At 43.1% G+C, this 27,484-nt stretch overlaps 1 protein-coding gene across 2 annotated transcripts in view; it reads right to left on the reverse strand.

Annotated features, from left to right (window-relative positions):
- Window positions 1-836: 836 nt before the first annotated feature.
- Window positions 837-27,484, reverse strand: part of cdh2 (cadherin 2, type 1, N-cadherin (neuronal)) — a 73,968-nt gene continuing 47,320 nt past the window's right edge. Inside the window, exons 9-16 of one of the 2 annotated variants that reach the window (XM_036978488.1) lie at window positions 25,910-26,095; window positions 25,148-25,401; window positions 24,863-25,005; window positions 22,707-22,940; window positions 11,323-11,556; window positions 9,396-9,535; window positions 7,725-7,886; window positions 837-2,392 (exon numbers count right to left, since the gene is read on the reverse strand). In XM_036978488.1, coding sequence (XP_036834383.1) covers window positions 2,186-2,392; window positions 7,725-7,886; window positions 9,396-9,535; window positions 11,323-11,556; window positions 22,707-22,940; window positions 24,863-25,005; window positions 25,148-25,401; window positions 25,910-26,095 — 1,560 coding nt within the window. In that variant the 3' untranslated portion in view covers window positions 837-2,185. The remainder of the gene's footprint in view (window positions 2,393-7,724; window positions 7,887-9,395; window positions 9,536-11,322; window positions 11,557-22,706; window positions 22,941-24,862; window positions 25,006-25,147; window positions 25,402-25,909; window positions 26,096-27,484) is intronic. The other variant, XM_036978489.1, reaches the window with a different exon arrangement.

Here is a 27,484-nt window from a genome sequence, read left to right on the forward strand (position 1 = left end):
TCTGGACCTATCCTCATTCATCCTGATCCTCGTCCCTTTGTGGTGGAGGTGGGTCGCCTCGGACACCGAAGCAGGGGCGGTCCTTTCACAGCGGAAGGAGGAGGACAAGAAACTACACCCATGCGCCTTTCTCTCCAAACGGTTCTTGCCAGCGGAATGCAACTACGATGTAGCTTGAATTGTTTACCATATGCGTTTGTTTCCTGAAAGAGTTTGAGACTTAGTGTTTGTTGTTTTTTCAAGTGTCCTGTGATCCTGCGGTTACTGTTTCTTAGTAAAGTATTATGTTTATCCTTAGCCACAGATTCCTCGTCTGGTCTCTTCTCTGCACCTGGTCTCTTCTCTCACACTAACAGCCCACGCCTTCTTCTCAATCTTCACCACACTACGGTCTATAATGAATAGACAGTGCACCCTGGGGATGGAAGGATGGAGAGGAGAGAGAAAAGATAGCCCTGAACAAGTGCTGGAACCCCTGGTTTGGGGGTAGGGAAGGGAGTGTCCCTCTCCGTGTGTGTGTGGTTTCACTATCCTTGCGGGGAACAGAAGTCCTCACAAGGATAGTTAAACAAGGCACATTCGGACAAGTGGGGACATTTCGCTGGTCCCCACAAGGAAAAATACGATTTTAGGTTTAGGAGTTAAGGTTAAGTTTAGAGGTTTGGGGTTAGGTTTAGGAGTTAGGGGGGAATAGAAATTTGAATGGGAATCAATTGTTTGGACAGAAAAGGACAATAAAACAAACAGTGTGTGTGTGTGTCTGTATTTGTATGTATGTGTGTGTGTGCATGTTTTTGTAAAGATTGTGAATCCTTCTTGTATAATGAAAAGATAAAAACATGCAAAAAACGTTTAATCTGTAATCCAAATGATACATATACAGGGTTCTGGATGGTAGCATTTGTTTCAGAGACCACGCTCCAAAAATAACTACAGAAAATAAGATACAATCTGTACATATTTGTGTTTACAGTGAATAGCCAATCAGAGATGAGAACCAGAAGAACAATAAGGCAGAGGAATGGACAGAATCAACATATTCATCATCATCATCATCTTGGTTTAGTCAGTTGGGATCAATTCCTTTTTAAATTTGTCAATTCAGGATGTAAACTGAAATTTCAATTCCACATTATTCTCAAAGAGAAATATTGTGGAAAATTGGATTTGTAATTTCAATTTACTTCCTGAATTGACTGAAAATGAAATGGAATTTATCCCAACTTTTGATCGACTCCACCGACCAAACCTCAGAGTATCAAAACAATATCTTTGCTACAATATATAGGACTGGTGACTCGTTTTAGTTTGCAACCTGCTGCATAAGTTAGAATGTGAAAAAAAAGCTTAAAGCAAAACAAAGAAAAAGACGGAACTATCTAGAGTCTTTTATCGTTTACTGTACATGTCTTCACTCAATGCTCTCGATCCAACAATGGGGAGTGTTCATCCTGTGTGTTTCCATGGCAATGATGATAGCATACACACTCAGTGAGGTGTAACCCAAACACACAAACTTTCACACACTACACACACACATGGTGAAGCGTGCGTTCCTCATTTTAAACATCCTCTCTCTTACAGCCTGAAATCAGAGAGTCAGGACCTTGAAAGTCATGATGAACAGAAAACTTAAACAGAATCAAACGAATGTACAAAAAGGCACGTTTTACCCCAGTGCTTCTGTACTGTGAGATTCAAGTGTAACTGAGCGTCTTTAGTATCGCTAACCGCTGAGTGAGAGCCCAGGCTCTCTCATTCACTGTTAACCACCAGTCAAAGTACCAACGGTCAGTTTCCTTCCAATGTTGTCCTCTAAGCATTGTGTCCCTAAGCATGTGGGCGAACACTCCGTTAGCCTCATTTAGCCTGTATACTAACAGGCTAAGTTAGCAGTCACCACACAAACAAACTCGAACTGTTAGCGACCCTTAGCATGTGGTCTAACACCCCACGCTATCCTCAATTATCCTCCATGCTAGCAGGCTAGGCTAGCAGTTGCCACACCAATGTACTCCATTTAGTTTCTGATCCTCTGTTCCAGTCCACCAAATTAAAAGTCTCTTCACAACCAGCACTCCTTCCATGGCAATGACTTAAAAAAGCCCCCCTCCCCGTTTACCCCCATCCCAACCACCAATCGCCCCTTCCCAGACCCCTCTCCGGCCCCAGCGGCGGGCTAGTCTTAGTCGTCCCCTCCTCCGTAGAGGTCTGCCAGCTTGCGGAAGCGCGGGCCCCAGTCACTGAGGTAGTCGTAGTCCTGGTCTCCGCCGGAGGAAGACGAGTGAAGGGAGCTGAGGGAGCCGGCGGTGGAGCCGCTGCCCTCATAGTCAAAAACCAGCAGGCTGTCGTAGGGGGGCGCCGTCGGGTCGTTATCAGCTGCCTTCAGACCCTGGGGAGGGGGAGAGGGGTGAGGATAGATGAGGGTTGAGAGAGAGACAAAATGAGAGGAGGGAGGAGAGATAGGTAAATAGAGAGAGAGTAAAGGAGAGATAGCATGACAGAGGGGGAGACAAATAGGGAAAAAGAGAAAGAGGTTGAGAGGTAAAGAGAGAGAACAAAGAAGAGACAGAAAGAGAGAAAAAGCAGGAAAAAAGTGGCGGAAGAGAATTAATGAGATTTAGGTAGTAGGAGAGCAAGGGAAGAGGAGAAGAAGGAGGGATTATGGAGGGAGGAGAGAAGAGAGGAAGGAGAGAAGAGAGGAGTATTTAGGTCAGGCTGGACAGATGCTGGGTAGTCTCTCTGAGGAGATTCAGCAGATTACACGCACGCACCCACACACCCGCACACGCGCCCTACTACACCACAACTGACAGAATTTATTATAACTTTGTCATAAAGTGTTATTATTGACTAACGTCTTGTCTCAGTGCTAAAACTAATAAAGCAAATCTGATAAGCTGAAGCTCTAGACATGTTTTGGGGATTTCTGCATGCCATACCCCCAACTGTCTCCTTCATTTGATTGATTTGAGGAGTGAGGCAGTGGAAGAAGCATCGGCATGTCATTTCTGCTAGATTAAGCTGTCTAGATCAGCTCGCCATGTATGACAGCTCGCCTCATTATTCAGAGCTGTGTTTAGCAGAAATCTCTATCCTGCCTGCCTAACCTAGTGACATTCACACACTCAGCGTAGGAAGAACAACGTCATCAATTGAAAGACATGTATAAACAGCTCGACAAGCATGAACCTCGTCTAGCTATAGACATAAACTCACATACAGTTGAAGTCGGAAGTTTACATACACCTTAGCCAAATACATTTAAACTCAGTTTTTGACAATTCCTGACATTTAATCCTAGTAACAATTGCCTGTCTTAGGCCAGTTAGGATCACCACTTTATTTTAAGAATGTGAAATACGAATAATGTGAAATACACTCAATTAGTATTTGATAGCATTGCCTTTAAATTGTTTAACTTGGGTCAAACGTTTCGGGTAGTCTTCCACAAGCTTCTCACAATAAGTTGGGTGAATTTTGGCCAATTCCTCCTGACAGAGCTGGTGTAACTGAATCAGGTTTGTAGGCCTCCTTGCTCGCACACACTTTTTCCAGTTCTGCCCACACATTTTCTATGGGATTGAGGTCAGCTCTCTGTGATGGCCACTCCAATACCTTGACTTTGTTGTCCTTAAACCATTTGCCACAACTTTGGTAGTATGCTTGGGGTCATTGTCCATTTGGAAGACCCATTTGTGACCAAGCTTTAACTTGACTTAACTGATGTCTTGAGATGTTGCTTCAATATATCCACATACTTTTCCTCCCTCATGATGCCATCTATTTTGTGAAGTGCACCAGTCCCTCCTACAGCAAAGCACCCCCACAACATGATGCTACTACCCACGTGCATCACGGTTGGGATGGTGTTCTTCAGCTTGCAAGCATCCCCCTTTTTCCTCCAAACATAACGATGGTCATTATGGCCAAACAGGTCTATTTTTGTTTCATCAGACCAGAGGACATTTCTCCAAAAAGTACAATCTTTTTCCCCATGTGCAGTTGTAAACTATAATCTGGCTTTTTTATGGCGGTTTTGGAGCAGTGGCTTCTTCCTTGCTGAGCGGCCTTTCAGGTTATGTTGATATAGGACTCGTTTTACTGTGGATATAGAAAATGTGTACCTGTTCCTCCAGCATCTTCACAAGGTCCTTTGCTGTTGTTCTGGGATTGATTTGCACTTTTCACACCAAAGTACGTTCATCTCTAGGCGACAGAATGCGTCTCCTTCCTGAGCGGTATGACGGCTGCATGGTCCCATGGTGTTTATACTTGCATACTATTGTTTGTACAGATGGACGTGGTACTTTCAGGCATTTGGAAATTGCTCCCAAGGATGAACCAGACTTGTGGAGGTCTACAATTTTGTTTCTTGGTTGACTTCTTTTGATTTTCCCATGATGTCAAGCAAAGAGGCACTGAGTTTGAAGGTAGGCCTTGAAATACATACACAGGGACACCTCCAATTGACTCAAATTATGTAAATTAGCCTATCAGAAGCTTCTAAAGCCATGACATCATTTTCTGGAAATTTCCAAGCTGTTTAAAGGAACAGTCAACTTAGTGTATGTAAACTTCTGACCCACTGGAATTGTGATACAGTGAAATAGAAGTGAATTATAATCTGTCTGTAAACAATTGATGGAAAAAGTACTTGTGTCATGCACAAAGTAGATGTCCTAACCGACTTGCCAAAACTATAGTTTGTTAAAAATAAATTTGTGGAGTGGTTGAAAAATTAGTTTTAATGACTCCAACCTAAGTGTATGTAAACTTACGACTTCAACTGTAAGTATTCAGACCCTTTACTCAGTACTTTGTTGAAGCACCTTTTGCAGCGATTACAGTCTTCTTGGGTATGACGCTGCAAGCTTGACACACCTGTATTTGGGGAGTTTCTCCCATTGTTCTCTGCAGATCCTCTCAAGCTCTGTCAGGTTGGATGGGGAGTGATGCTGCACAGCTATTTTAAGGTCTTTTCAGAGATGTTGGATCAGGTTCAAGTCTGGGCTCTGGCATGGCCCCTCAAGGACATTCAGAGACTTTTCCCAAAGCCACTCTTGTTGTGTCTTGGCTGTGTGCTTAGGGTCGTTGTCCAGTTGGAAGGTAAACCTTTGCCCCAGTCTGAGGTACTGAGAGCTCTGGAGCAGGATTTTATCAAGGATCTCTCTGTACTTTGCTCCGTTCATCTTTCCCTCAATCCTGACTAGTCTCCCAATCCCTGCCTCTGAAAAACATCCCCACAGCATGATAGTGCCACCACCATGCTTCACTGTAGGGATGGTATTGGGCAGGTGATGAGCAGTGCCTGGTTTCTTCCAGATGTGACGCTTGGCATTCCAGGCAAAGAGTTCAATCTTGGTTTAATCAGACCAGGGAATCTTGTTTCACATGGTCTGAGAGTTCTTTCGGGGCCTTTTGGCAAACTCCAATTGGGCTGTCACGTGCCTTTTACTGAGGAGTGGCTTCCGTCTGGCCACTCTATCATAAAGGCCTGATTGGTGGAGTGGTGCAGAGATGGTTGTCCTTCTGGAAGGTTCTCCCATCTCCAGAAGAACTCTGGAGCTCTGTCACAGTGACCATGGGGTTCTTGGTCACCTCCCTGACCTAGGCCCTTCTCCCCTGATTGCTCAGTTTGGCCGGGCGGCCAGCTATAGGAAGAGTTTTGGTGGTTCCAAACTTCTTCCATTAACGAATGATGGAGGCCACTGTGTTCTTGGGGATCTTCAATGCCGCAGAAATGTTTTTGTACCCCTTCCCAGATCTGTGCCTTAACACAATCATGTCTCGGAGCTCTACGGACAATTCCTTTGACCTCATGGCTTGGTTTTTGCTCTGACTTGCACTTTCAACTGAGGGATCTTATATAGACAGGTGTGTGCCTTTCCAAATCATGTCCAATCAATTACATTTACCACAAGTGGACTACAATCAAGTTGCAGAAACATCTCAAGGATGGTCAAACAAAACAGGATGCACCTGAGATCAATTTTGATTCTCATAGCAAAGAGTCTGAATATAATTTAATCAATTTCAGAATAAGGCTGTAACGTAATAAAATGTGGAAAAAATCAAGGGGTCTGAATACTTTCCGAATGCACTGTATTACTCGCTAATGTTTGGTTCCTGGACAATAAAGTAGACAAGCTTAGGGCGAGGCGAACATCTCCGTCCAGAGATAAACAGGAAACATATTCTGTTTCAAGGATTCATACCTCTCTCCGGATATACTGTCCCCGTCCATACAACCAGCTGGGTTCTCAGTACATCGCACAGACAGGAATAAAGAGCTCTCCCGGGAAAAGGAAAGGTGGAGGTTTCATGATTAACTACTCATGGTGCGATCGCGGTAACGTACAGGAATTCAAGTCCGGCATACACATATTTAGCAGATGTTATTGCGGGTGTAGCTAAATGCTTGTGTTCCTATCTCTGAAATACTAGTCAGGATCGAGGGAAAGATGAACAGAGCAAAGTACGGAAACATCCTTGATGAAAACCTGCTCCAGTGCGCTCAGGACCTCAGACTTCAGCACACAGCCAAAACAATTCAGGAGTGGCTTCGGGAAAAGTCTCTGAATGTCCTTGAGTGGCCCACCCAGATCCCGGACTTGAACCAGATCAAACATCTCTGGAGAGACCTTAAAATAGCTGTGCAGCAACACTCCCCATCCTACCTGACAGAACTTTAGAGGATCTGTGGGGAAGAATTGGGAGAAACTCCTCAAATACAGGTGTGCCAGGCTTGTAGCATCACACCCAAGAAGACTCGAGTCTGTAATCGCTGCCAAAGGTACTTCAACAAAGTACTGATTAAAGGGTCTGAATAGTTATGTAAATGTTATATTTCAGTTTGTTTTGCAAAAATGTTTTTGCTTCGTCAATATGGGGTTTTGTGTGTAGATTGATGAGGAGAAAAACACCAATTTAATCCATTTTAGAATAAGGCTGTAACGTAACAAAATGTGGGAAAGGTAAAGGGGTCTGAATACTTACACTACAGACATACCCCAGCAGACATGCCACTATGAGTTTCTTCACTGTACCCAGACTAAAAACAGATTTAATGCATCGCATTTAGGTAGAGCCATGTCATTATGGGATGCTCTGCCACAAGAGCATCAGGCAAAAAGCAAGTTTAGCTTTGAAAAACAGATTTAAAAAAACATTGTATCACAGCACCTCTCATCTTTTTAAATATCTACTTTAACTGTACTGTATATAAGAATAATAATATGTATATACAATATGATAGTGTCTAAATAGTATTTATTATGTCTCTTGGTGGCATTCCAATATATAACTTTTTATTTTATTTTGAATTTAATGTAATAGCTCATGTTCTTGTGTATAGCTGTTCTGTACTTTGTCATGTATGTGTATGTTTCATGTGGACCCCAGGAAGAGCAGCTAAACAAAACCTTAAATTAGCCAGCAGGCCTGCCCATGTCTGTACCACGCTAATCTGCACTGTTAGAAAAGCTAATTAAAAATTACACATAGAGACAGGGATGCTCCCTCTCTTTCTGTGTCACACAGTGAGTCACATACACACAAGCATAAACACAATCTCATACACATAGTTTCACACACACAGTTTCACACAATGACACACATGCAAGCAAGCACAATAATGATCACACACACACACACACACACACACACACACACACACACACCACCCACTCCCCCAACAGAAAAAACACACACTCTGTAACTACCTCATGGATGAAGTCTCCTATATCTCCTGGGTGTGGTGCAGCAGAGCGGAGGGGGTACAGGTGGTCCTGGTGGAGGGGTCTCTCGTCCATACGCCTGATTCCCACCTTTACCATCTCTGGCTCCAACGCGTCGGGCTGCTGCAGCTGGCTCAGGTCATAGTCCTGGAGAGGGGGGGATAGAGACATGTGGGGAAAATAGAGAGAGAGGGTTGAGGGAGGGAGGGAGGAGAGAGGGGTGTGGAGGGAGAGAGGGATAGAGAGGAAGAGTAGTTCAAGGTGGGTACTACACATGTGGAGATCATCCATTCCCCTACCATGTGTCTCACAAAGAAATGGTGGTTTTAACCAGAGTGAGTGAGACAGAGAGAGCGAGAGAGAGAGAGAGAGAGAGAGAGAGAGAAAGAGAGATAGAAGATTAAGAGATATGTCCTCTGATCCTTTCTACTTTTGAATGGAGTGTCTGATTCATTGATGAATCATCCGGAAACACATGATGAAACATCAATCTCCAGGGGAAATGGACTAAATGACCCTTTTTCAGGGACAATAAAACCTGGTCATGTAACCACCTTGGACATTGTTCACTGCAATAGCTAACCACTGAAACGATTTCAGGGGAGAGCTGTGAATGCCACAATAACATGAAGGACAGAGAGAACAGGAGAGGAGGAGAGGAAATGGCGGGATAAATACAGATGGGTTTGTCCCTGGCCTTGGTTATAATTGTTATTTTCCAGACAGAGGAGAAGAGGACCAGGCTGAGTCCCCAATGGCATTCATTTCTTCTGCACTACCTTTGATCAGTGCCCAATGCTCTAAAAAGTAGTGCATTGTATATGGAATAGGGTACCATTTGGGATGTAGCCACAGCCATCTCTACAGCCAGCCAAGGAGCCATTGTAACTGGAGAAAAATAGCTGGGCTTTGTCACTGCTTGCCATGCTCAATCTTTGATACCAGGATGGTAGGTTAGGTTCACAAAAATCGGATGAAATTATATTACCACTTCAAAACGAACATGTGCAGTGAGGGTGTGTGTTTTTCATTTGAGAGGCTGTTCTGTAACTGTATGACTGGCTGTCTTTGTGTCAGAGAGGCCAAATGTCATCCTAATATGTTTATAGTGCACTACTTTTGACCAGAACCCATAGGGATGCAACCTCTGCAACTGGCCTCAGTGTAGCACCAGAGAGCCAGACCGCGTGACTGCTCCTGTAGCTGTCCCCGGCCTAGCCATGCCCCATAACCCCTCCCTACTCGGAGTTCCAGACAGACATTACTAATCCATCCCACAGCAGGGGGGGTGATCAGGGGGAACTAGCCAATCCACTCTCCAACAGTTAATTTCCCAGCACTGCCGATTCCCCAATGCAACAGCGGGAGGGAGGGCGTGGTGATACCATGGCGATAAATGTATATCACCCCCTCTCAGAGCTCAATTAATATCCAATGACTGGTTGGTTTGGTCCTACAACTGCCAATGTTACAGTCCCTCAGTGTGTGTGTATCTGTGTGTCTGTGTGGCTATGCTACCATTATGCTAATTCTAGCAGCGTGATTAGTGTGCGTGCGTGTGGTCATACATGTGTGTGTGTACCTGGTACTCCTGTGTATGTGTGTGTGTCCGTTCATCAGTGTGTGCGTCCATCTGTGTTTGTGTGCTTACTCTACCTGGTCCTCCTCTCCTCCTCCCTCTTCGTCGTACTTCAGTATGTTGTCTCTGACATCGTCCTCCGGGTCGATCAGCAGCTGCTTAGCCTGACGTTCCTTATCCCTCCTCTTCATCCACATCACAAAGAACAACACCATCACTACACACAGAGAGAGAGAGAGAGAGAGAGAGAGAGAGAGAGAGAGAGAGAGAGAGAGAGAAAAAAAAATGGATTATTTTAGGAGCCTTTGTATGACCAGTCCAGCCTGTGGATGGGGAGGGAGTTGGTGGATGGGATGGATGGAGGGGGGTGGATAATTAGAACTTCACCACCATTTAATTTGATCCGTTTAAATGTGATATCAGCACTAGTGCACATTGCATCAAAGGCCACATTTACACTACATTTGCTTAACAGAGAGAGAGAAAGAGAGAGAGGAAGGGAGCTAAACGGGTAAGGAGGGAGAGAGAGAGAGAGAGAGGGGGGGAGCAATAGAGAGAGAGGTAGCGAGAGAGAGAGAGAGAGATGGGGCGAGAGAGAGAGGGAGCGAGAGAGAGAGAGATCTAACCAAATCATGAGAAAACAAAAAGATAATTACTTGACACATTGGAAATAATAAACCAAAAAACTGAGCAAATTAGAATGCTATTTGGCCCTAAACAGAGAGTACACAGTGGCAGAATACCTGACCACTGTAACTGACCAAAACTTAAAGAATGATTTGACTATGTACAGACTCAGTAAGCATAGCCTTGCTATTGAAAAAGGCCGCCGTAGGCAGACCTGGCTCTTAAGAGAAGACAGGCTATGTGCACACTGCCCACAAAATGAGGTGGAAACTGAGCTGCACTTCCTAACCTCCTGCCAAATGTAGTGCACATTGCATCAAAGGCCACATTTACACTACATTTGCTTAACAGAGAGAGAGAGAGAGAGAGAGAGAGAGAGAGAGGGAAATGAGGGGGGGAGAAGAACGAGGGGGAAGGAGGTAGGGGCAGGGTAGAAGAAAATAGAAAGAAGGTAAGAATGAATACCTATAAACAGACAATATGCAGCTTTAGTTTTAATTCAACCATATTTCTCTGCCATGTAAAGAGAATCAGGAGAGGAGTTTTAAAGCTTGACGGGAGCTTGATCAGTTTGCCTGGTTTGATCCACATAATCTGGGCGGATTTTCAGAGATTGACTGAGAGGAGGGGGTGGGGAGGCTGGTGGTGGGTGGCCGAGGCTGGGAGAGACTGGTGGAGGGCTGTCAAGAGGCTGTCGTGAGGAGGGTTCTATGCAGTGGGGGAGGGGTACTTATCTCCTAAAGGGGGAGCTTACGTTTGGGGAAGGCAGATTTAAGGATAGCTTTTAATGTAGCTACTGTAATCTACTGTAGCTGCTGTCTGGGAGGAGCAGCGAGGATGCCAAACGTTTACAGTACCAGTCAAAAGTTTGGACACACCAACTCATTCCAGGGTTTTTCTTTATTTTTTACTATTTTCTACATTGTAAACAATAGTGAACACATCAAAACTATGAAAAAACACATATGTAATCATGTAGAAACCAAAAAAGTGTTAAACAAATTAAAATATATTTAATATTTGAGATTCTTCAAAGTAGTAACCCTTTGCCTTGATGACAACTTGGCACACTCTTGGCATTCTCTCAACTAACTTCATGAGGTAGTCACCTGGAATACTTTTCCAACAGTCTTGAAAGAGTTTCCACATATGCTGAAAATATATTTTGATTTGTTTTACACTTTTTTGGTTACTACATGATATGTGTGTTATTTCATAGTTTTGATGTCTTCACTATTATTCTACAATGTAGAAAATAGTACAAATAAAGAAAAACCCTGGAATGAGTAGGTGTGTCCAAACTTTTGACTGGTACTGTACATATATGATGTTCTGTAGCTATAAGATGTGTGTGTGCCTGCATACAAACTGACTGACCTAGCATTATGATGATACAGATGAGGATGGCGATGATGGCTCCAGTGCCCAGGCCTGCTGCGATGATGCGTTCCATGTCCACACAATCTCCATGGTGATCACACTGACACACCTTGACCCTCAGGTAGGATGTATTGGACATGGGCAGGTTGCCTGAGTCTGTGATGATGATTGGAACCTCGTAGATACCACTCTCCAGAAAACCTATCCGCAGCCTGATCTGAGCATATTCACCTGGGATTGAGAGAGAGAGAGAGAGAGTTAGGCAGGAAGGGGGAGTAAGAGAGAGAGAGAGTTAGGGAGGGAGGGGGAGTAAGAGAGAGAGAGAGAGTTATGGAGGGAGGGAAGGAGGGAGGGGGAGTAAGAGAGAGAGAGAGGGAGGGACTGAGAGAAAGAGAGAAATAAAGAGACAGGATAGACAGGGAATGAGGGAGAGAGAAAAATAGAGACAGAGAGAGAAGTCAGGTTACCACTAGAAGTCTAGAAGTCAGGTTACCTCTAGAAGTCAGGTCACCTCTAGAAGTCAGGTTACCCCTGGAAGTCTAGAAGTCAGGTTACCTCTAGAAGTCAGGTTACCACTAGAAGTCTAGAAGTCAGGTTACCTCTAGAAGTCAGGTTACCACTAGAAGTCTAGAAGTCAGGTTACTTCTAGAAGTCAGGTTACCTCTAGAAGTCAGGTAACCACTAGAAGTCTAGAAGTCAGGTTACCACAAGAAGTCTAGAAGTCAGGTTACCTCTAGAAGTCAGGTTACCACTAGAAGTCTAGAAGTCAGGTTACCACTAGAAGTCAAGAAGTCAGGTTACCTCTAGAAGTCAGGTTACCACTAGAAGTCTAGAAGATAGGTTACCTCTAGAAGTCAGGTTACCACTAGAAGTCAGGTTACCACTAGAAGTCAGGTTACCACTAGAAGTCTAGAAGTCAGGTTACCACTAGAAGTCTAGAAGTCAGGTTACCACTAGAAGTCTAGAAGTCAGGTTACCACTAGAAGTCTAGAAGTCAGGTTACCTCTAGAAGTCAGGTCACCTCTAGAAGTCAGGTTACCACTGGAAGTCTAGAAGTCAGGTTACCACAAGACGTCTAGAAGTCAGGTTACCACTAGAAGTCTAGAAGTCAGGTTACCTCTAGAAGTCAGGTTACCACTAGAAGTCTAGAAGTCAAGTTACCACAAGAAGTCTAGAAGTCAGGTTACCTCTAGAAGTCAAGTTACCACTAGAAGTCAGGTTACCACTAGAAGTCAGGTTACCTCTAGAAGTCAGGTTACCTCTAGAAGTCTAGAAGTCAGGTTACCACTAGAAGTCAGGTTACCACAAGAAGTCAGGTTACCAAAAGAAGTCTAGAAGTCAGGTTACCACTAGAAGTCAGGTTACCTCTAGAAGTCAGGTTACCTCTAGAAGTTAGGTTACCACTAGAAGTCAGGTTACCAAAATAAGTCTAGAAGTCAGGTTACCTCTAGAAGTCAGGTTACCACTAGAAGTCTAGAAGTCAGGTTACCTCTAGAAGTCAGGTTACCTCTAGAAGTCTAGAAGTCAGGTTACCACTAGAAGTCATGTTACCACAAGAAGTCAGGTTACCAAAAGAAGTCTAGAAGTCAGTTTACCACTAGAAGTCAGGTTACCACAAGAAGTCAGGTTACCAAAAGAAGTCTAGAAGTCAGGCTACCTCTAGAAGTCAGGTTACCACTAGAAGTCAGGTTACCACAAGAAGTCAGGTTACCAAAAGAAGTCTAGAAGTCAGGTTACCTCTAGATGTCAGGTTACCTCTAGAAGTCAGGTTACCTCTAGAAGTCAGGTCACCACTAGAAGTCAGGTTAACACTAGAAGTCAGGTTACCTCTAGAAGTCAGGTTACCACTAGAAGTCAGGTTACCTCTAGAAGTCAGGTTACCTCTAGAAGTCAGGTTACCACTAGAAGTCAGGTTACCACTAGAAGTCTAGAAGTCAGGTTACCACTAGAAGTCTAGAAGTCAGGATACCTCTAGAAGTTAGGTTACCACTAGATGTCAGGTTACCACTAGAAGTCAGGTTACCACTAGAAGTCTAGAAGTCAGGTTACCACTAGAAGTCAGGTTACCACAAGAAGTCAGGTTACCAAAATAAGTCTAGAAGTCAGGTTACCTCTAGAAGTCAGGTTACCACTAGAAGTCTAGAAGTCAGGTTACCTCTAGAAGTCAGGTTACCTCTAGAAGTTTAGAAGTCAGGTTACCACTAGAAGTCAGGTTACCACTAGAAGTCTAGAAGTCAGGTTACCTCTAGAAGTCAGGTTACCACTAGAAGTCTAGAAGTCAGGTTACCTCTAGAAGTTAGGTTACCACTAGAAGTCAGGTTACCACAAGAAGTCAGGTTACCAAAAGAAGTCTAGAAGTCAGGTTACCTCTAGAAGTCAGGTTACCACTAGAAGTCTAGAAGTCAGGTTACCTCTAGAAGTCAGGTTACCTCTAGAAGTTTAGAAGTCAGGTTACCACTAGAAGTCAGGTTACCACTAGAAGTCAGGTTACCACTAGAAGTCTAGAAGTCAGGTTACCTCTAGAAGTTAGGTTACCTCTAGAAGTCTAGAAGTCAGGTTACCACTAGAAGTCAGGTTACCACAAGAAGTCAGGTTACCAAAAGAAGTCTAGAAGTCAGTTTACCACTAGAAGTCAGGTTACCACAAGACGTCAGGTTACCAAAAGAAGTCTAGAAGTCAGGCTACCTCTAGAAGTCAGGTTACCTCTAGAAGTCAGGTTACCACTAGAAGTCAGGTTACCACAAGAAGTCAGGTTACCTCTAGAAGTCAGGTTACCTCTAGAAGTCTAGAAGTCAGGTTACCACTAGAAGTCAGGTTACCACAAGAAGTCAGGTTACCTCTAGAAGTCAAGTTACCACTAGAAGTCAGGTTACCACTAGAAGTCAGGTTACCTCTAGAAGTCAGGTTACCTCTAGAAGTCTAGAAGTCAGGTTACCACTAGAAGTCAGGTTACCACAAGAAGTCAGGTTACCAAAAGAAGTCTAGAAGTCAGGTTACCACTAGAAGTCAGGTTACCTCTAGAAGTCAGGTTACCTCTAGAAGTTAGGTTACCACTAGAAGTCAGGTTACCAAAATAAGTCTAGAAGTCAGGTTACCTCTAGAAGTCAGGTTACCACTAGAAGTCTAGAAGTCAGGTTACCTCTAGAAGTCAGGTTACCTCTAGAAGTCTAGAAGTCAGGTTACCACTAGAAGTCATGTTACCACAAGAAGTCAGGTTACCAAAAGAAGTCTAGAAGTCAGTTTACCACTAGAAGTCAGGTTACCACAAGAAGTCAGGTTACCAAAAGAAGTCTAGAAGTCAGGCTACCTCTAGAAGTCAGGTTACCACTAGAAGTCAGGTTACCACAAGAAGTCAGGTTACCAAAAGAAGTCTAGAAGTCAGGTTACCTCTAGATGTCAGGTTACCTCTAGAAGTCAGGTTACCTCTAGAAGTCAGGTCACCACTAGAAGTCAGGTTAACACTAGAAGTCAGGTTAATACAAGAAGTCAGGTTACCTCTAGAAGTCAGGTTACCTCTAGAAGTCTAGAAGTCAGGTTACCACTAGAAGTCAGGTTACCACAAGAAGTCAGGTTACCTCTAGAAGTCAAGTTACCACTAGAAGTCAGGTTACCACTAGAAGTCAGGTTACCTCTAGAAGTCAGGTTACCTCTAGAAGTCTAGAAGTCAGGTTACCACTAGAAGTCAGGTTACCACAAGAAGTCAGGTTACCAAAAGAAGTCTAGAAGTCAGGTTACCACTAGAAGTCAGGTTACCTCTAGAAGTCAGGTTACCTCTAGAAGTTAGGTTACCACTAGAAGTCAGGTTACCAAAATAAGTCTAGAAGTCAGGTTACCTCTAGAAGTCAGGTTACCACTAGAAGTCTAGAAGTCAGGTTACCTCTAGAAGTCAGGTTACCTCTAGAAGTCTAGAAGTCAGGTTACCACTAGAAGTCATGTTACCACAAGAAGTCAGGTTACCAAAAGAAGTCTAGAAGTCAGTTTACCACTAGAAGTCAGGTTACCACAAGAAGTCAGGTTACCAAAAGAAGTCTAGAAGTCAGGCTACCTCTAGAAGTCAGGTTACCACTAGAAGTCAGGTTACCACAAGAAGTCAGGTTACCAAAAGAAGTCTAGAAGTCAGGTTACCTCTAGATGTCAGGTTACCTCTAGAAGTCAGGTTACCTCTAGAAGTCAGGTCACCACTAGAAGTCAGGTTAACACTAGAAGTCAGGTTACCTCTAGAAGTCAGGTTACCACTAGAAGTCAGGTTACCTCTAGAAGTCAGGTTACCTCTAGAAGTCAGGTTACCACTAGAAGTCAGGTTACCACTAGAAGTCTAGAAGTCAGGTTACCACTAGAAGTCTAGAAGTCAGGATACCTCTAGAAGTTAGGTTACCACTAGATGTCAGGTTACCACTAGAAGTCAGGTTACCACTAGAAGTCTAGAAGTCAGGTTACCACTAGAAGTCAGGTTACCACAAGAAGTCAGGTTACCAAAATAAGTCTAGAAGTCAGGTTACCTCTAGAAGTCAGGTTACCACTAGAAGTCTAGAAGTCAGGTTACCTCTAGAAGTCAGGTTACCTCTAGAAGTTTAGAAGTCAGGTTACCACTAGAAGTCAGGTTACCACTAGAAGTCTAGAAGTCAGGTTACCTCTAGAAGTCAGGTTACCACTAGAAGTCTAGAAGTCAGGTTACCTCTAGAAGTTAGGTTACCACTAGAAGTCAGGTTACCACAAGAAGTCAGGTTACCAAAAGAAGTCTAGAAGTCAGGTTACCTCTAGAAGTCAGGTTACCACTAGAAGTCTAGAAGTCAGGTTACCTCTAGAAGTCAGGTTACCTCTAGAAGTTTAGAAGTCAGGTTACCACTAGAAGTCTAGAAGTCAGGTTACCTCTAGAAGTCAGGTTACCACTAGAAGTCTAGAAGTCAGGTTACCTCTAGAAGTCAGGTTACCTCTAGAAGTTTAGAAGTCAGGTTACCACTAGAAGTCAGGTTACCACTAGAAGTCAGGTTACCACTAGAAGTCTAGAAGTCAGGTTACCTCTAGAAGTTAGGTTACCTCTAGAAGTCTAGAAGTCAGGTTACCACTAGAAGTCAGGTTACCACAAGAAGTCAGGTTACCAAAAGAAGTCTAGAAGTCAGTTTACCACTAGAAGTCAGGTTACCACAAGACGTCAGGTTACCAAAAGAAGTCTAGAAGTCAGGCTACCTCTAGAAGTCAGGTTACCTCTAGAAGTCAGGTTACCACTAGAAGTCAGGTTACCACAAGAAGTCAGGTTACCTCTAGAAGTCAGGTTACCTCTAGAAGTCTAGAAGTCAGGTTACCACTAGAAGTCAGGTTACCTCTAGAAGTCAGGTTACCACTAGAAGTCAGGTTACCACTAGAAGTCTAGAAGTCAGGTTACCACTAGAAGTCTAGAAGTCAGGATACCTCTAGAAGTTAGGTTACCACTAGATGTCAGGTTACCACTAGAAGTCAGGTTACCACTAGAAGTCTAGAAGTCAGGTTACCACTAGAAGTCAGGTTACCACAAGAAGTCAGGTTACTAAAATAAGTCTAGAAGTCAGGTTACCTCTAGAAGTCAGGTTACCACTAGAAGTCTAGAAGTCAGGTTACCTCTAGAAGTCAGGTTACCTCTAGAAGTTTAGAAGTCAGGTTACCACTAGAAGTCAGGTTACCACTAGAAGTCTAGAAGTCAGGTTACCTCTAGAAGTCAGGTTACCACTAGAAGTCTAGAAGTCAGGTTACCTCTAGAAGTTAGGTTACCACTAGAAGTCAGGTTACCACAAGAAGTCAGGTTACCAAAAGAAGTCTAGAAGTCAGGTTACCTCTAGAAGTCAGGTTACCACTAGAAGTCTAGAAGTCAGGTTACCTCTAGAAGTCAGGTTACCTCTAGAAGTTTAGAAGTCAGGTTACCACTAGAAGTCAGGTTACCACTAGAAGTCAGGTTACCACTAGAAGTCTAGAAGTCAGGTTACCTCTAGAAGTTAGGTTACCTCTAGAAGTCTAGAAGTCAGGTTACCACTAGAAGTCAGGTTACCACAAGAAGTCAGGTTACCAAAAGAAGTCTAGAAGTCAGTTTACCACTAGAAGTCAGGTTACCACAAGACGTCAGGTTACCAAAAGAAGTCTAGAAGTCAGGCTACCTCTAGAAGTCAGGTTACCTCTAGAAGTCAGGTTACCACTAGAAGTCAGGTTACCACAAGAAGTCAGGTTACCTCTAGAAGTCAGGTTACCTCTAGAAGTCTAGAAGTCAGGTTACCACTAGAAGTCAGGTTACCACAAGAAGTCAGGTTACCTCTAGAAGTCAAGTTACCACTAGAAGTCAGGTTACCACTAGAAGTCAGGTTACCTCTAGAAGTCAGGTTACCTCTAGAAGTCTATAAGTCAGGTTACCACTAGAAGTCAGGTTACCACAAGAAGTCAGGTTACCAAAAGAAGTCTAGAAGTCAGGTTACCACTAGAAGTCAGGTTACCTCTAGAAGTCAGGTTACCTCTAGAAGTTAGGTTACCACTAGAAGTCAGGTTACCAAAATAAGTCTAGAAGTCAGGTTACCTCTAGAAGTCAGGTTACCACTAGAAGTCTAGAAGTCAGGTTACCTCTAGAAGTCAGGTTACCTCTAGAAGTCTACAAGTCAGGTTACCACTAGAAGTCAGGTTACCACAAGAAGTCAGGTTACCAAAAGAAGTCTAGAAGTCAGTTTACCACTAGAAGTCAGGTTACCACAAGACGTCAGGTTACCAAAAGAAGTCTAGAAGTCAGGCTACCTCTAGAAGTCAGGTTACCTCTAGAAGTCAGGTTACCACTAGAAGTCAGGTTACCACAAGAAGTCAGGTTACCTCTAGAAGTCAGGTTACCTCTAGAAGTCTAGAAGTCAGGTTACCACTAGAAGTCAGGTTACCTCTAGAAGTCAGGTTACCACTAGAAGTCAGGTTACCACTAGAAGTCTAGAAGTCAGGTTACCACTAGAAGTCTAGAAGTCAGGATACCTCTAGAAGTTAGGTTACCACTAGATGTCAGGTTACCACTAGAAGTCAGGTTACCACTAGAAGTCTAGAAGTCAGGTTACCACTAGAAGTCAGGTTACCACAAGAAGTCAGGTTACTAAAATAAGTCTAGAAGTCAGGTTACCTCTAGAAGTCAGGTTACCACTAGAAGTCTAGAAGTCAGGTTACCTCTAGAAGTCAGGTTACCTCTAGAAGTTTAGAAGTCAGGTTACCACTAGAAGTCAGGTTACCACTAGAAGTCTAGAAGTCAGGTTACCTCTAGAAGTCAGGTTACCACTAGAAGTCTAGAAGTCAGGTTACCTCTAGAAGTTAGGTTACCACTAGAAGTCAGGTTACCACAAGAAGTCAGGTTACCAAAAGAAGTCTAGAAGTCAGGTTACCTCTAGAAGTCAGGTTACCACTAGAAGTCTAGAAGTCAGGTTACCTCTAGAAGTCAGGTTACCTCTAGAAGTTTAGAAGTCAGGTTACCACTAGAAGTCAGGTTACCACTAGAAGTCAGGTTACCACTAGAAGTCTAGAAGTCAGGTTACCTCTAGAAGTTAGGTTACCTCTAGAAGTCTAGAAGTCAGGTTACCACTAGAAGTCAGGTTACCACAAGAAGTCAGGTTACCAAAAGAAGTCTAGAAGTCAGTTTACCACTAGAAGTCAGGTTACCACAAGACGTCAGGTTACCAAAAGAAGTCTAGAAGTCAGGCTACCTCTAGAAGTCAGGTTACCTCTAGAAGTCAGGTTACCACTAGAAGTCAGGTTACCACAAGAAGTCAGGTTACCTCTAGAAGTCAGGTTACCTCTAGAAGTCTAGAAGTCAGGTTACCACTAGAAGTCAGGTTACCACAAGAAGTCAGGTTACCTCTAGAAGTCAAGTTACCACTAGAAGTCAGGTTACCACTAGAAGTCAGGTTACCTCTAGAAGTCAGGTTACCTCTAGAAGTCTAGAAGTCAGGTTACCACTAGAAGTCAGGTTACCACAAGAAGTCAGGTTACCAAAAGAAGTCTAGAAGTCAGGTTACCACTAGAAGTCAGGTTACCTCTAGAAGTCAGGTTACCTCTAGAAGTTAGGTTACCACTAGAAGTCAGGTTACCAAAATAAGTCTAGAAGTCAGGTTACCTCTAGAAGTCAGGTTACCACTAGAAGTCTAGAAGTCAGGTTACCTCTAGAAGTCAGGTTACCTCTAGAAGTCTAGAAGTCAGGTTACCACTAGAAGTCATGTTACCACAAGAAGTCAGGTTACCAAAAGAAGTCTAGAAGTCAGTTTACCACTAGAAGTCAGGTTACCACAAGAAGTCAGGTTACCAAAAGAAGTCTAGAAGTCAGGCTACCTCTAGAAGTCAGGTTACCACTAGAAGTCAGGTTACCACAAGAAGTCAGGTTACCAAAAGAAGTCTAGAAGTCAGGTTACCTCTAGATGTCAGGTTAACTCTAGAAGTCAGGTTACCTCTAGAAGTCAGGTCACCACTAGAAGTCAGGTTAACACTAGAAGTCAGGTTACCACAAGAAGTCAGGTTACCTCTAGAAGTCAGGTTACCTCTAGAAGTCTAGAAGTCAGGTTACCACTAGAAGTCAGGTTACCACAAGAAGTCAGGTTACCTCTAGAAGTCTAGAAGTCAGGTTACCACTAGAAGTCAGGTTACCACAAGAAGTCAGGTTACCAAAAGAAGTCTAGAAGTCAGGTTACCACTAGAAGTCAGGTTACCTCTAGAAGTCAGGTTACCTCTAGAAGTTAGGTTACCACTAGAAGTCAGGTTACCAAAATAAGTCTAGAAGTCAGGTTACCTCTAGAAGTCAGGTTACCACTAGAAGTCTAGAAGTCAGGTTACCTCTAGAAGTCAGGTTACCTCTAGAAGTCTAGAAGTCAGGTTACCACTAGAAGTCATGTTACCACAAGAAGTCAGGTTACCAAAAGAAGTCTAGAAGTCAGTTTACCACTAGAAGTCAGGTTACCACAAGAAGTCAGGTTACCAAAAGAAGTCTAGAAGTCAGGCTACCTCTAGAAGTCAGGTTACCACTAGAAGTCAGGTTACCACTAGAAGTCAGGTTACCAAAAGAAGTCTAGAAGTCAGGTTACCTCGAGATGTCAGGTTACCTCTAGAAGTCAGGTTACCTCTAGAAGTCAGGTCACCACTAGAAGTCAGGTTAACACTAGAAGTCAGGTTACCTCTAGAAGTCAGGTTACCACTAGAAGTCAGGTTACCTCTAGAAGTCAGGTTACCTCTAGAAGTCAGGTTACCACTAGAAGTCAGGTTACCACTAGAAGTCTAGAAGTCAGGTTACCACTAGAAGTCTAGAAGTCAGGATACCTCTAGAAGTTAGGTTACCACTAGATGTCAGGTTACCACTAGAAGTCAGGTTACCACTAGAAGTCTAGAAGTCAGGTTACCACTAGAAGTCAGGTTACCACAAGAAGTCAGGTTACCAAAATAAGTCTAGAAGTCAGGTTACCTCTAGAAGTCAGGTTACCACTAGAAGTCTAGAAGTCAGGTTACCTCTAGAAGTCAGGTTACCTCTAGAAGTTTAGAAGTCAGGTTACCACTAGAAGTCAGGTTACCACTAGAAGTCTAGAAGTCAGGTTACCTCTAGAAGTCAGGTTACCACTAGAAGTCTAGAAGTCAGGTTACCTCTAGAAGTTAGGTTACCACTAGAAGTCAGGTTACCACAAGAAGTCAGGTTACCAAAAGAAGTCTAGAAGTCAGGTTACCTCTAGAAGTCAGGTTACCACTAGAAGTCTAGAAGTCAGGTTACCTCTAGAAGTCAGGTTACCTCTAGAAGTTTAGAAGTCAGGTTACCACTAGAAGTCAGGTTACCACTAGAAGTCAGGTTACCACTAGAAGTCTAGAAGTCAGGTTACCTCTAGAAGTTAGGTTACCTCTAGAAGTCTAGAAGTCAGGTTACCACTAGAAGTCAGGTTACCACAAGAAGTCAGGTTACCAAAAGAAGTCTAGAAGTCAGTTTACCACTAGAAGTCAGGTTACCACAAGACGTCAGGTTACCAAAAGAAGTCTAGAAGTCAGGCTACCTCTAGAAGTCAGGTTACCTCTAGAAGTCAGGTTACCACTAGAAGTCAGGTTACCACAAGAAGTCAGGTTACCAAAAGAAGTCTAGAAGTCGGGTTACCTCTAGATGTCAGGTTACCTCTAGAAGTCAGGTTACCTCTAGAAGTCAGGTCACCACTAGAAGTCAGGTTACCACTAGAAGTCAGGTTACCTCTAGAAGTCAGGTTACCACTAGAAGTCAGGTTACCTCTTGAAGTCAGGTTACCTCTAGAAGTCAGGTTACCTCTAGAAGTCAGGTTACCACTAGAAGTCAGGTTACCACTAGAAGTCAGGTTACCTCTAGAAGTCTAGAAGTCAGGTTACCACTAGAAGTCTAGAAGTCAGGTTACCACTAGAAGTCAGGTTACCTCTAGAAGTCTAGAAGTCAGGTTACCACTAGAAGTTTAGATGTCAGGTTACCTCTAGAAGTCAGGTTACCTCTAGAAGTTAGGTTACCACTAGAAGTCAGGTTACCACAAGAAGTCAGGTTACCAAAAGAAGTCTAGAAGTCAGGTTACCTCTAGAAGTCAGGTTACCTCTAGAAGTCAGGTTACCTCTAGAAGTCAGGTTACCAAAAGAAGTCTAGAAGTCAGGTTACCTCTAGAAGTCAGGTTACCTCTAGAAGTCAGGTTACCTCTAGAAGTCAGGTTACCACTAGAAGTGTAGAAGTCAGGTTACCACTAGAAGTCTAGAAGTCAGGTTACCACTAGAAGTCAGGTTACCACTAGAAGTCAGGTTGGCTGGATGTCCTTTGGGTGGTGGACCATTCTTGATACACATGGGCGTGAAAAACCCTGCATCGTTCCAGTTCTTGACACGCTCAAACCGGTGCGCCTGGCACAACTTCCATACCCTGTTCAAAGGCATTAAATCTTTTGTTTTGCCCATTCACCCTCTGAATGGCATACATTCACAAGCCATGTCTCAATTGTCTCAAGGCTTAGAAATACTTCTTTAACCTGTCTCCTCCCCTTCATCTACATTGATTGAAGTGGATTTAAGAAGTGACATCAATAAGGGATCATAGCTTTCAACTGGATTCACCTGGTCAGTCTTTGTCATGGAAAGAGCAGGTGTTCCTAACGTTTTGTACACTCAGCTTAAGTGTTTACTTTGGCAATGTAAGTGTTTTACTTTCCATGTCAATTAAGACTTTACATGTCAGTATATTGAATTGAATTGAGAGAGAGTAATATAGGGAAGGTGAGAGAAAGAAAGAGACAGAGCGAGACGGGGAACAATTTTGAACAAGTTATTTTGTCATGGCAATAAAGCATTTTTTAATTTCATTGAGGGCAATAGAGAAATGTAGTGACAGGGAGTGGAAGAAAGACAGGAAAGATAAAACACAGACACACACTAACCATTGAGGCGTGTGAGGGTCCAGTTTCGTCGTGCGTCTGCCGGCCGGTTGGCCAGTTCGAAGGCAAAGGGGCCGGCGTTAGGGGTCAGATCTGGGTCGCTGGCGGTGATGTTGATGGCGTTGGGCTCAGGCTTCTCACACATCTCCACTTCCGGAGGGAAGACATGAGGAGCATTGTCGTTTATGTCTAAAAGGTACATCTGTAACGTACCCGTACCACTGGCAGGGGGGATGCCTGAGAGAGAGGATGGAGGGATGGAGGAGAGAGAGAAGGAGAGACCAGTGAGATAAGCAAAGAGGAGAAAAAGGCCCATTAGATAGGAAGGAATATTAAAAAAAATGACAAAAAGGCAACCTGTTTGGTGCAACATAGATACTGTACTGAACTTTTTATATGTTGAGAGGAGATACCAGGGGTTGGAACCGGTTCAGAACTGAATACCGGAAAAAAACGTAATTTTTCAAGGAATAGAAACCGACCTAGAAACGAAAGTGATCCATACTGTTCCGGAACAGAACTGTTATTTTAAATGCATGGGAACTTGGTTATAATGTTATTTTACGTTCCAGCCATCTAGTACAACAACAAAACCAACTAAGCGCCTAGGCAAAACCCTCACTCAAAAACGTATTCAAGTGTCTGCCTGCAAGCAAAAAATCTTTGCCTGTGCATGTTTAGGCTACCTTCCCCTCCCCCCTCTGAAGCATAGCCTACTGACTGTACTAACGTTACATTAATGCTTGATTCAGGAGATAGTGAGGCCGATTTTTTATTAGCTATAGAATAATGGATTCACTTTTTCAATGCTAGTTAAGGATACAACAGGCCTAGTTATCATGTTTCACATTGGATTTATTAACTACAAAAAGGTAAGATGTGTTTTTAATTCTGATACCACTCTGCACACTCAAGCTTGTTAGCTATCTCAAGCTATGTCAAAGGACATTCAAAGTTCCTCCATAGAAGCCACTCCTCCTCGGTATAATTCTGTGGACCTAATTCATATATTGTCAAGATGTCCAGCGTTTCAAGTCTCCTCCTCAACCCTCTCTAGCTCTCTCTCCACCTGCACATTTTCAGTCGTATCTTGTGCCATGGGCTACACTTGTCTGTCCATCACGCATGTACACAACTAGCTTGTCTGCTCTAACAGCACTGATTGGTGAAGTCCTTTAATGAGCTAAATGTAAAAACATTTGGTTTCACAGGTTAAAAAAGGAAAAGAAAGGAACAATATGTTTTTTAGGTTCGAACCGGTTCAGAACTTTATTTTGCTGGTCTGAACAGTGGAACGAAAAACAAACAAAAATAGTGGGTCTGTTCAGAACGAAACGATTGGAAAATGTTGGTTTCAACCACTGCCAGAAACACAGCGTAATAAGAATCTCAAAGGCACATTACAGCATTCAAAACAAACAGGAATCATGCTGTCATACATAATATTACGCCACACCCAAAACCATTTTTCAACAACCAAACTTCTCAAAACAACACCCCATCAACAGCTACATCTGACCTCTTCTAAATAAGAGATGCAATGAGAGAAACATGTGATTCAACACACTAGGAGAGTGAGTAAGGGAATGAGGAAGAGAGAGATCAGTATGTTAGGGAGGCAGTCTGAGGCACACATCTGCGTGTGTGTGTGTGTGTGTGCGCGTGCGTGCGTGCGTACATGTGTGTGAGCAGGAGGATGTGCGTGTGTATTTGGCAAAAGCACAATGAAGAGCTCAGTCAGAATAAAGCTAAAACACAGCAAGGGCTCTGTGGTGTGTGTATGTGTGTGTGTGTGCATGTGACCGGGAGAGAGTGTTTTTGGAGAATGTGTATTAGAGCACTAGTTTGTATGCTCATCCGTATACATATCATTTTCAGAAGTAGTCCTGCCATTGTCATATGAGATTGTCTTAGAATTTTGGGGGGATTTTGGCAACAACATATTTTTATTACTGTGCCAAGAAAGCGATTCAGACTGAATGGATTGTAATTGAATTTAATGAATGTGAATAGTAAGATTGAGTCCCATCCCCCATCCTCCCAGATTAAACACAACTATAAACACAGGAAGCTCTAAAAACAGTATAGGCGTACACACACACACACACACACACACACACACACACACACACACACACACACACACACACACAACTCACCATTGTCAGAGGCCATGAAGGTGATGTTGTAGAGGTTATTCTTCACATAGGGAGACTCTCTGTCCAGCACAGCGATGGTGGAGATCCGCCCATTTACAGGGTCTATCTCCAACCAATTAGCAGGGTCAAACAGCTTTGAATACCTGGAAATCAACCAAAAGGACGAGAGAACACAATTACAATAGGAAGTAACATGACACTCTAATACCTTTGAAACGTACACATTCAACACATATAAAACATATACTCCCCCCCCCCCCCCCCCCCCCCCTCTCCTCTCAGTACCGTATGTTCTGAAGCATGTATCTGTCAGGGTCCTGTGCTGTGAAGGTGGTGAGTAGCGAGCCGGCTGGTAGTCCCTCCTCCAGTTTGATGGCTTTAGGGTTGGGGGAGAACTCTGGGCTCTCGTTGACATCTGCAATGCGTACAGACACAGTAGCGGTGGACTGACGGGGCAGGTGGATACCACGGGCCAGGGCAACCTCATTCTCAGCCAGCACCGTCAACACAAAGGAACGACTGACCTCATAGTCTATGGGCTGGAGATGGAGAGACACGTAAACGCGCAAATACTCACCAGTTTGCCACGCTCATATATACAGACATACAGTTTGTTGGCCAGATAGACATACGTTAGCCGCAGTGGAGGCTGCTGATGGGAGGATGGCTCATAATAATGACTGGAACGGAGCAAAATAAATGGCATCAAACACATTTTTTGTAATAAAAATAAATAAATAATTAACCTTTATTTAACATTGAAACCATGTGTTTGATGTATTTGATACCATTCCACTCATTCCGCTCCAGCCATTACCACGAGCCCTTCCTCCCCAATTAAGGTTCCACCAAGCTCCTGTGATTAGCCGTTATAATGTGTGTGTTTATCTGTGTGTTGTTTGCATGTGCAGCATCTGTGTCTGTGTGTACATAAATATACATAAATATAAATATGTTGTGTGCATAGCCCGTGCACAATATATGTGATGTGTGTATCTGTGTGCTGTATGTACAGTCTGTACTGTATGTATGTGTGCTGTGTCCTACCTTGACCACAGTGACCAGTCCCTCGTTGGTGGTGGGGTCAGTGGGGATGGAGAAGCGTCCAGTGGGGTCTCCAGCGGTGATCCTGTACACAGTCCTCCAGGCTGCAGTATGGGGCTGGTCCTTGTCTGTCACTGTCAGGTTAGCTACGATCACATTCACACGGTTCTCATGCACATCTCCATAAAACTACAGAGGGAGGGGCAGGGAGAGAGTGATGAGGGAGTGAGAGGTGAAAAATGTATCAGTCTTTACATGGCGAAAAGACAAGGAATATAACATATACAGTACGTGTACAGGAAACTCACTCTACATCCTTAGATGAAGTTGCGTGGAAAAAGGAATGGGGTTGTGAAATCATTTTCTGTCATGGACAAAGGAACTCAAAGGGTGTGATGATATTAATTAACAAATATTTCGATATGAATGTGCAAATAATCAGGAATGATTCGCAAGGAAGGTGGATCCTTGTAAATATGAATGTGGATGAAAAAGAGATTTGGCTCATTAATCTATATGGTCCAAATCAGGATGATCCACACTTCTTCGAAAACATTTATACCAATTTATTGAACTTACAGGCAACAAATGATCTAATCATTATGGTAGGAGACTATAACACAATGTTAAGTACCTCAATGGACCATAAAGGTAATCACTCTACAAACTATCATCACCGTGATTAAGGAAATTAAAAATATTATGGACACATTAGAAATAGTGGATATTTGGAGACTAAAAAACCCCAACCTAGTGAGATATACATGGAGGAGACTTAATCAAGCTAGTCGTCTTGACTACTTTCTTATCTCTTTCTCTCTTGGATCAAAGGTTCAAAAAGTTTTAATAGGAGCCAGAATGTGATCGGATCATCATCTAATTGGCATTCACATACGGGGATATTGGAAATTTAATCAAAGTTTACTGGAGGACAACTTATTTTTAAGACAAAACAATTTATAACTGCATTTTTCCAGTATAATATAGGTTCAGCAAATCGCCGTATTGTTTGGAAGACCCTTAAATGTACCTTCAGGGGTCATTCAATTCAATATTCATCAATAATAAAAAAGCAGTTTCTGGCTAAAGAAACACAACTAACAAGGGAAATCCATGAACTAATAGTACAGGTAGATAGCAATAAAAACTATTCTAAAATATAAAGACCCAGTCTATCTAAAAAACTGGAGGCCCCTTACACTTCAATGTTGTGGTGCAAAAATACTAGCAAAATGCATAGCACTCAGAATTAAAAGGGTTTTACCAGGTATTGTTCATCCTGATCAGACAGGTTTTTTTTTTACATAGATGATACATTGGAGATAATATATGACAACTACTAGAAATAATAGAACATCATGAAACATATAAGAAGCCAGGAATGGTATTTATAGCAGATTTTGAAAAGGCATTTGATAAAGTAAGACTGGATTTTATTTATAAATGCCTGGATTTTTTCAATTTCGGTAATTCTCTTATAAAATGGGTCAAAATAATGTATAGCAACCCCAGGTGTAAAATAGTAAATAACGGCTACTTCTCAGAGAGTTTTGAATTGTCAAGAGGAGTTAAACAAGG

The sequence above is a fragment of the Oncorhynchus mykiss genome, chromosome 5 (assembly GCF_013265735.2).
Source record: "Oncorhynchus mykiss isolate Arlee chromosome 5, USDA_OmykA_1.1, whole genome shotgun sequence".
Classification (NCBI taxonomy): Eukaryota; Metazoa; Chordata; class Actinopteri; order Salmoniformes; family Salmonidae; genus Oncorhynchus; species Oncorhynchus mykiss.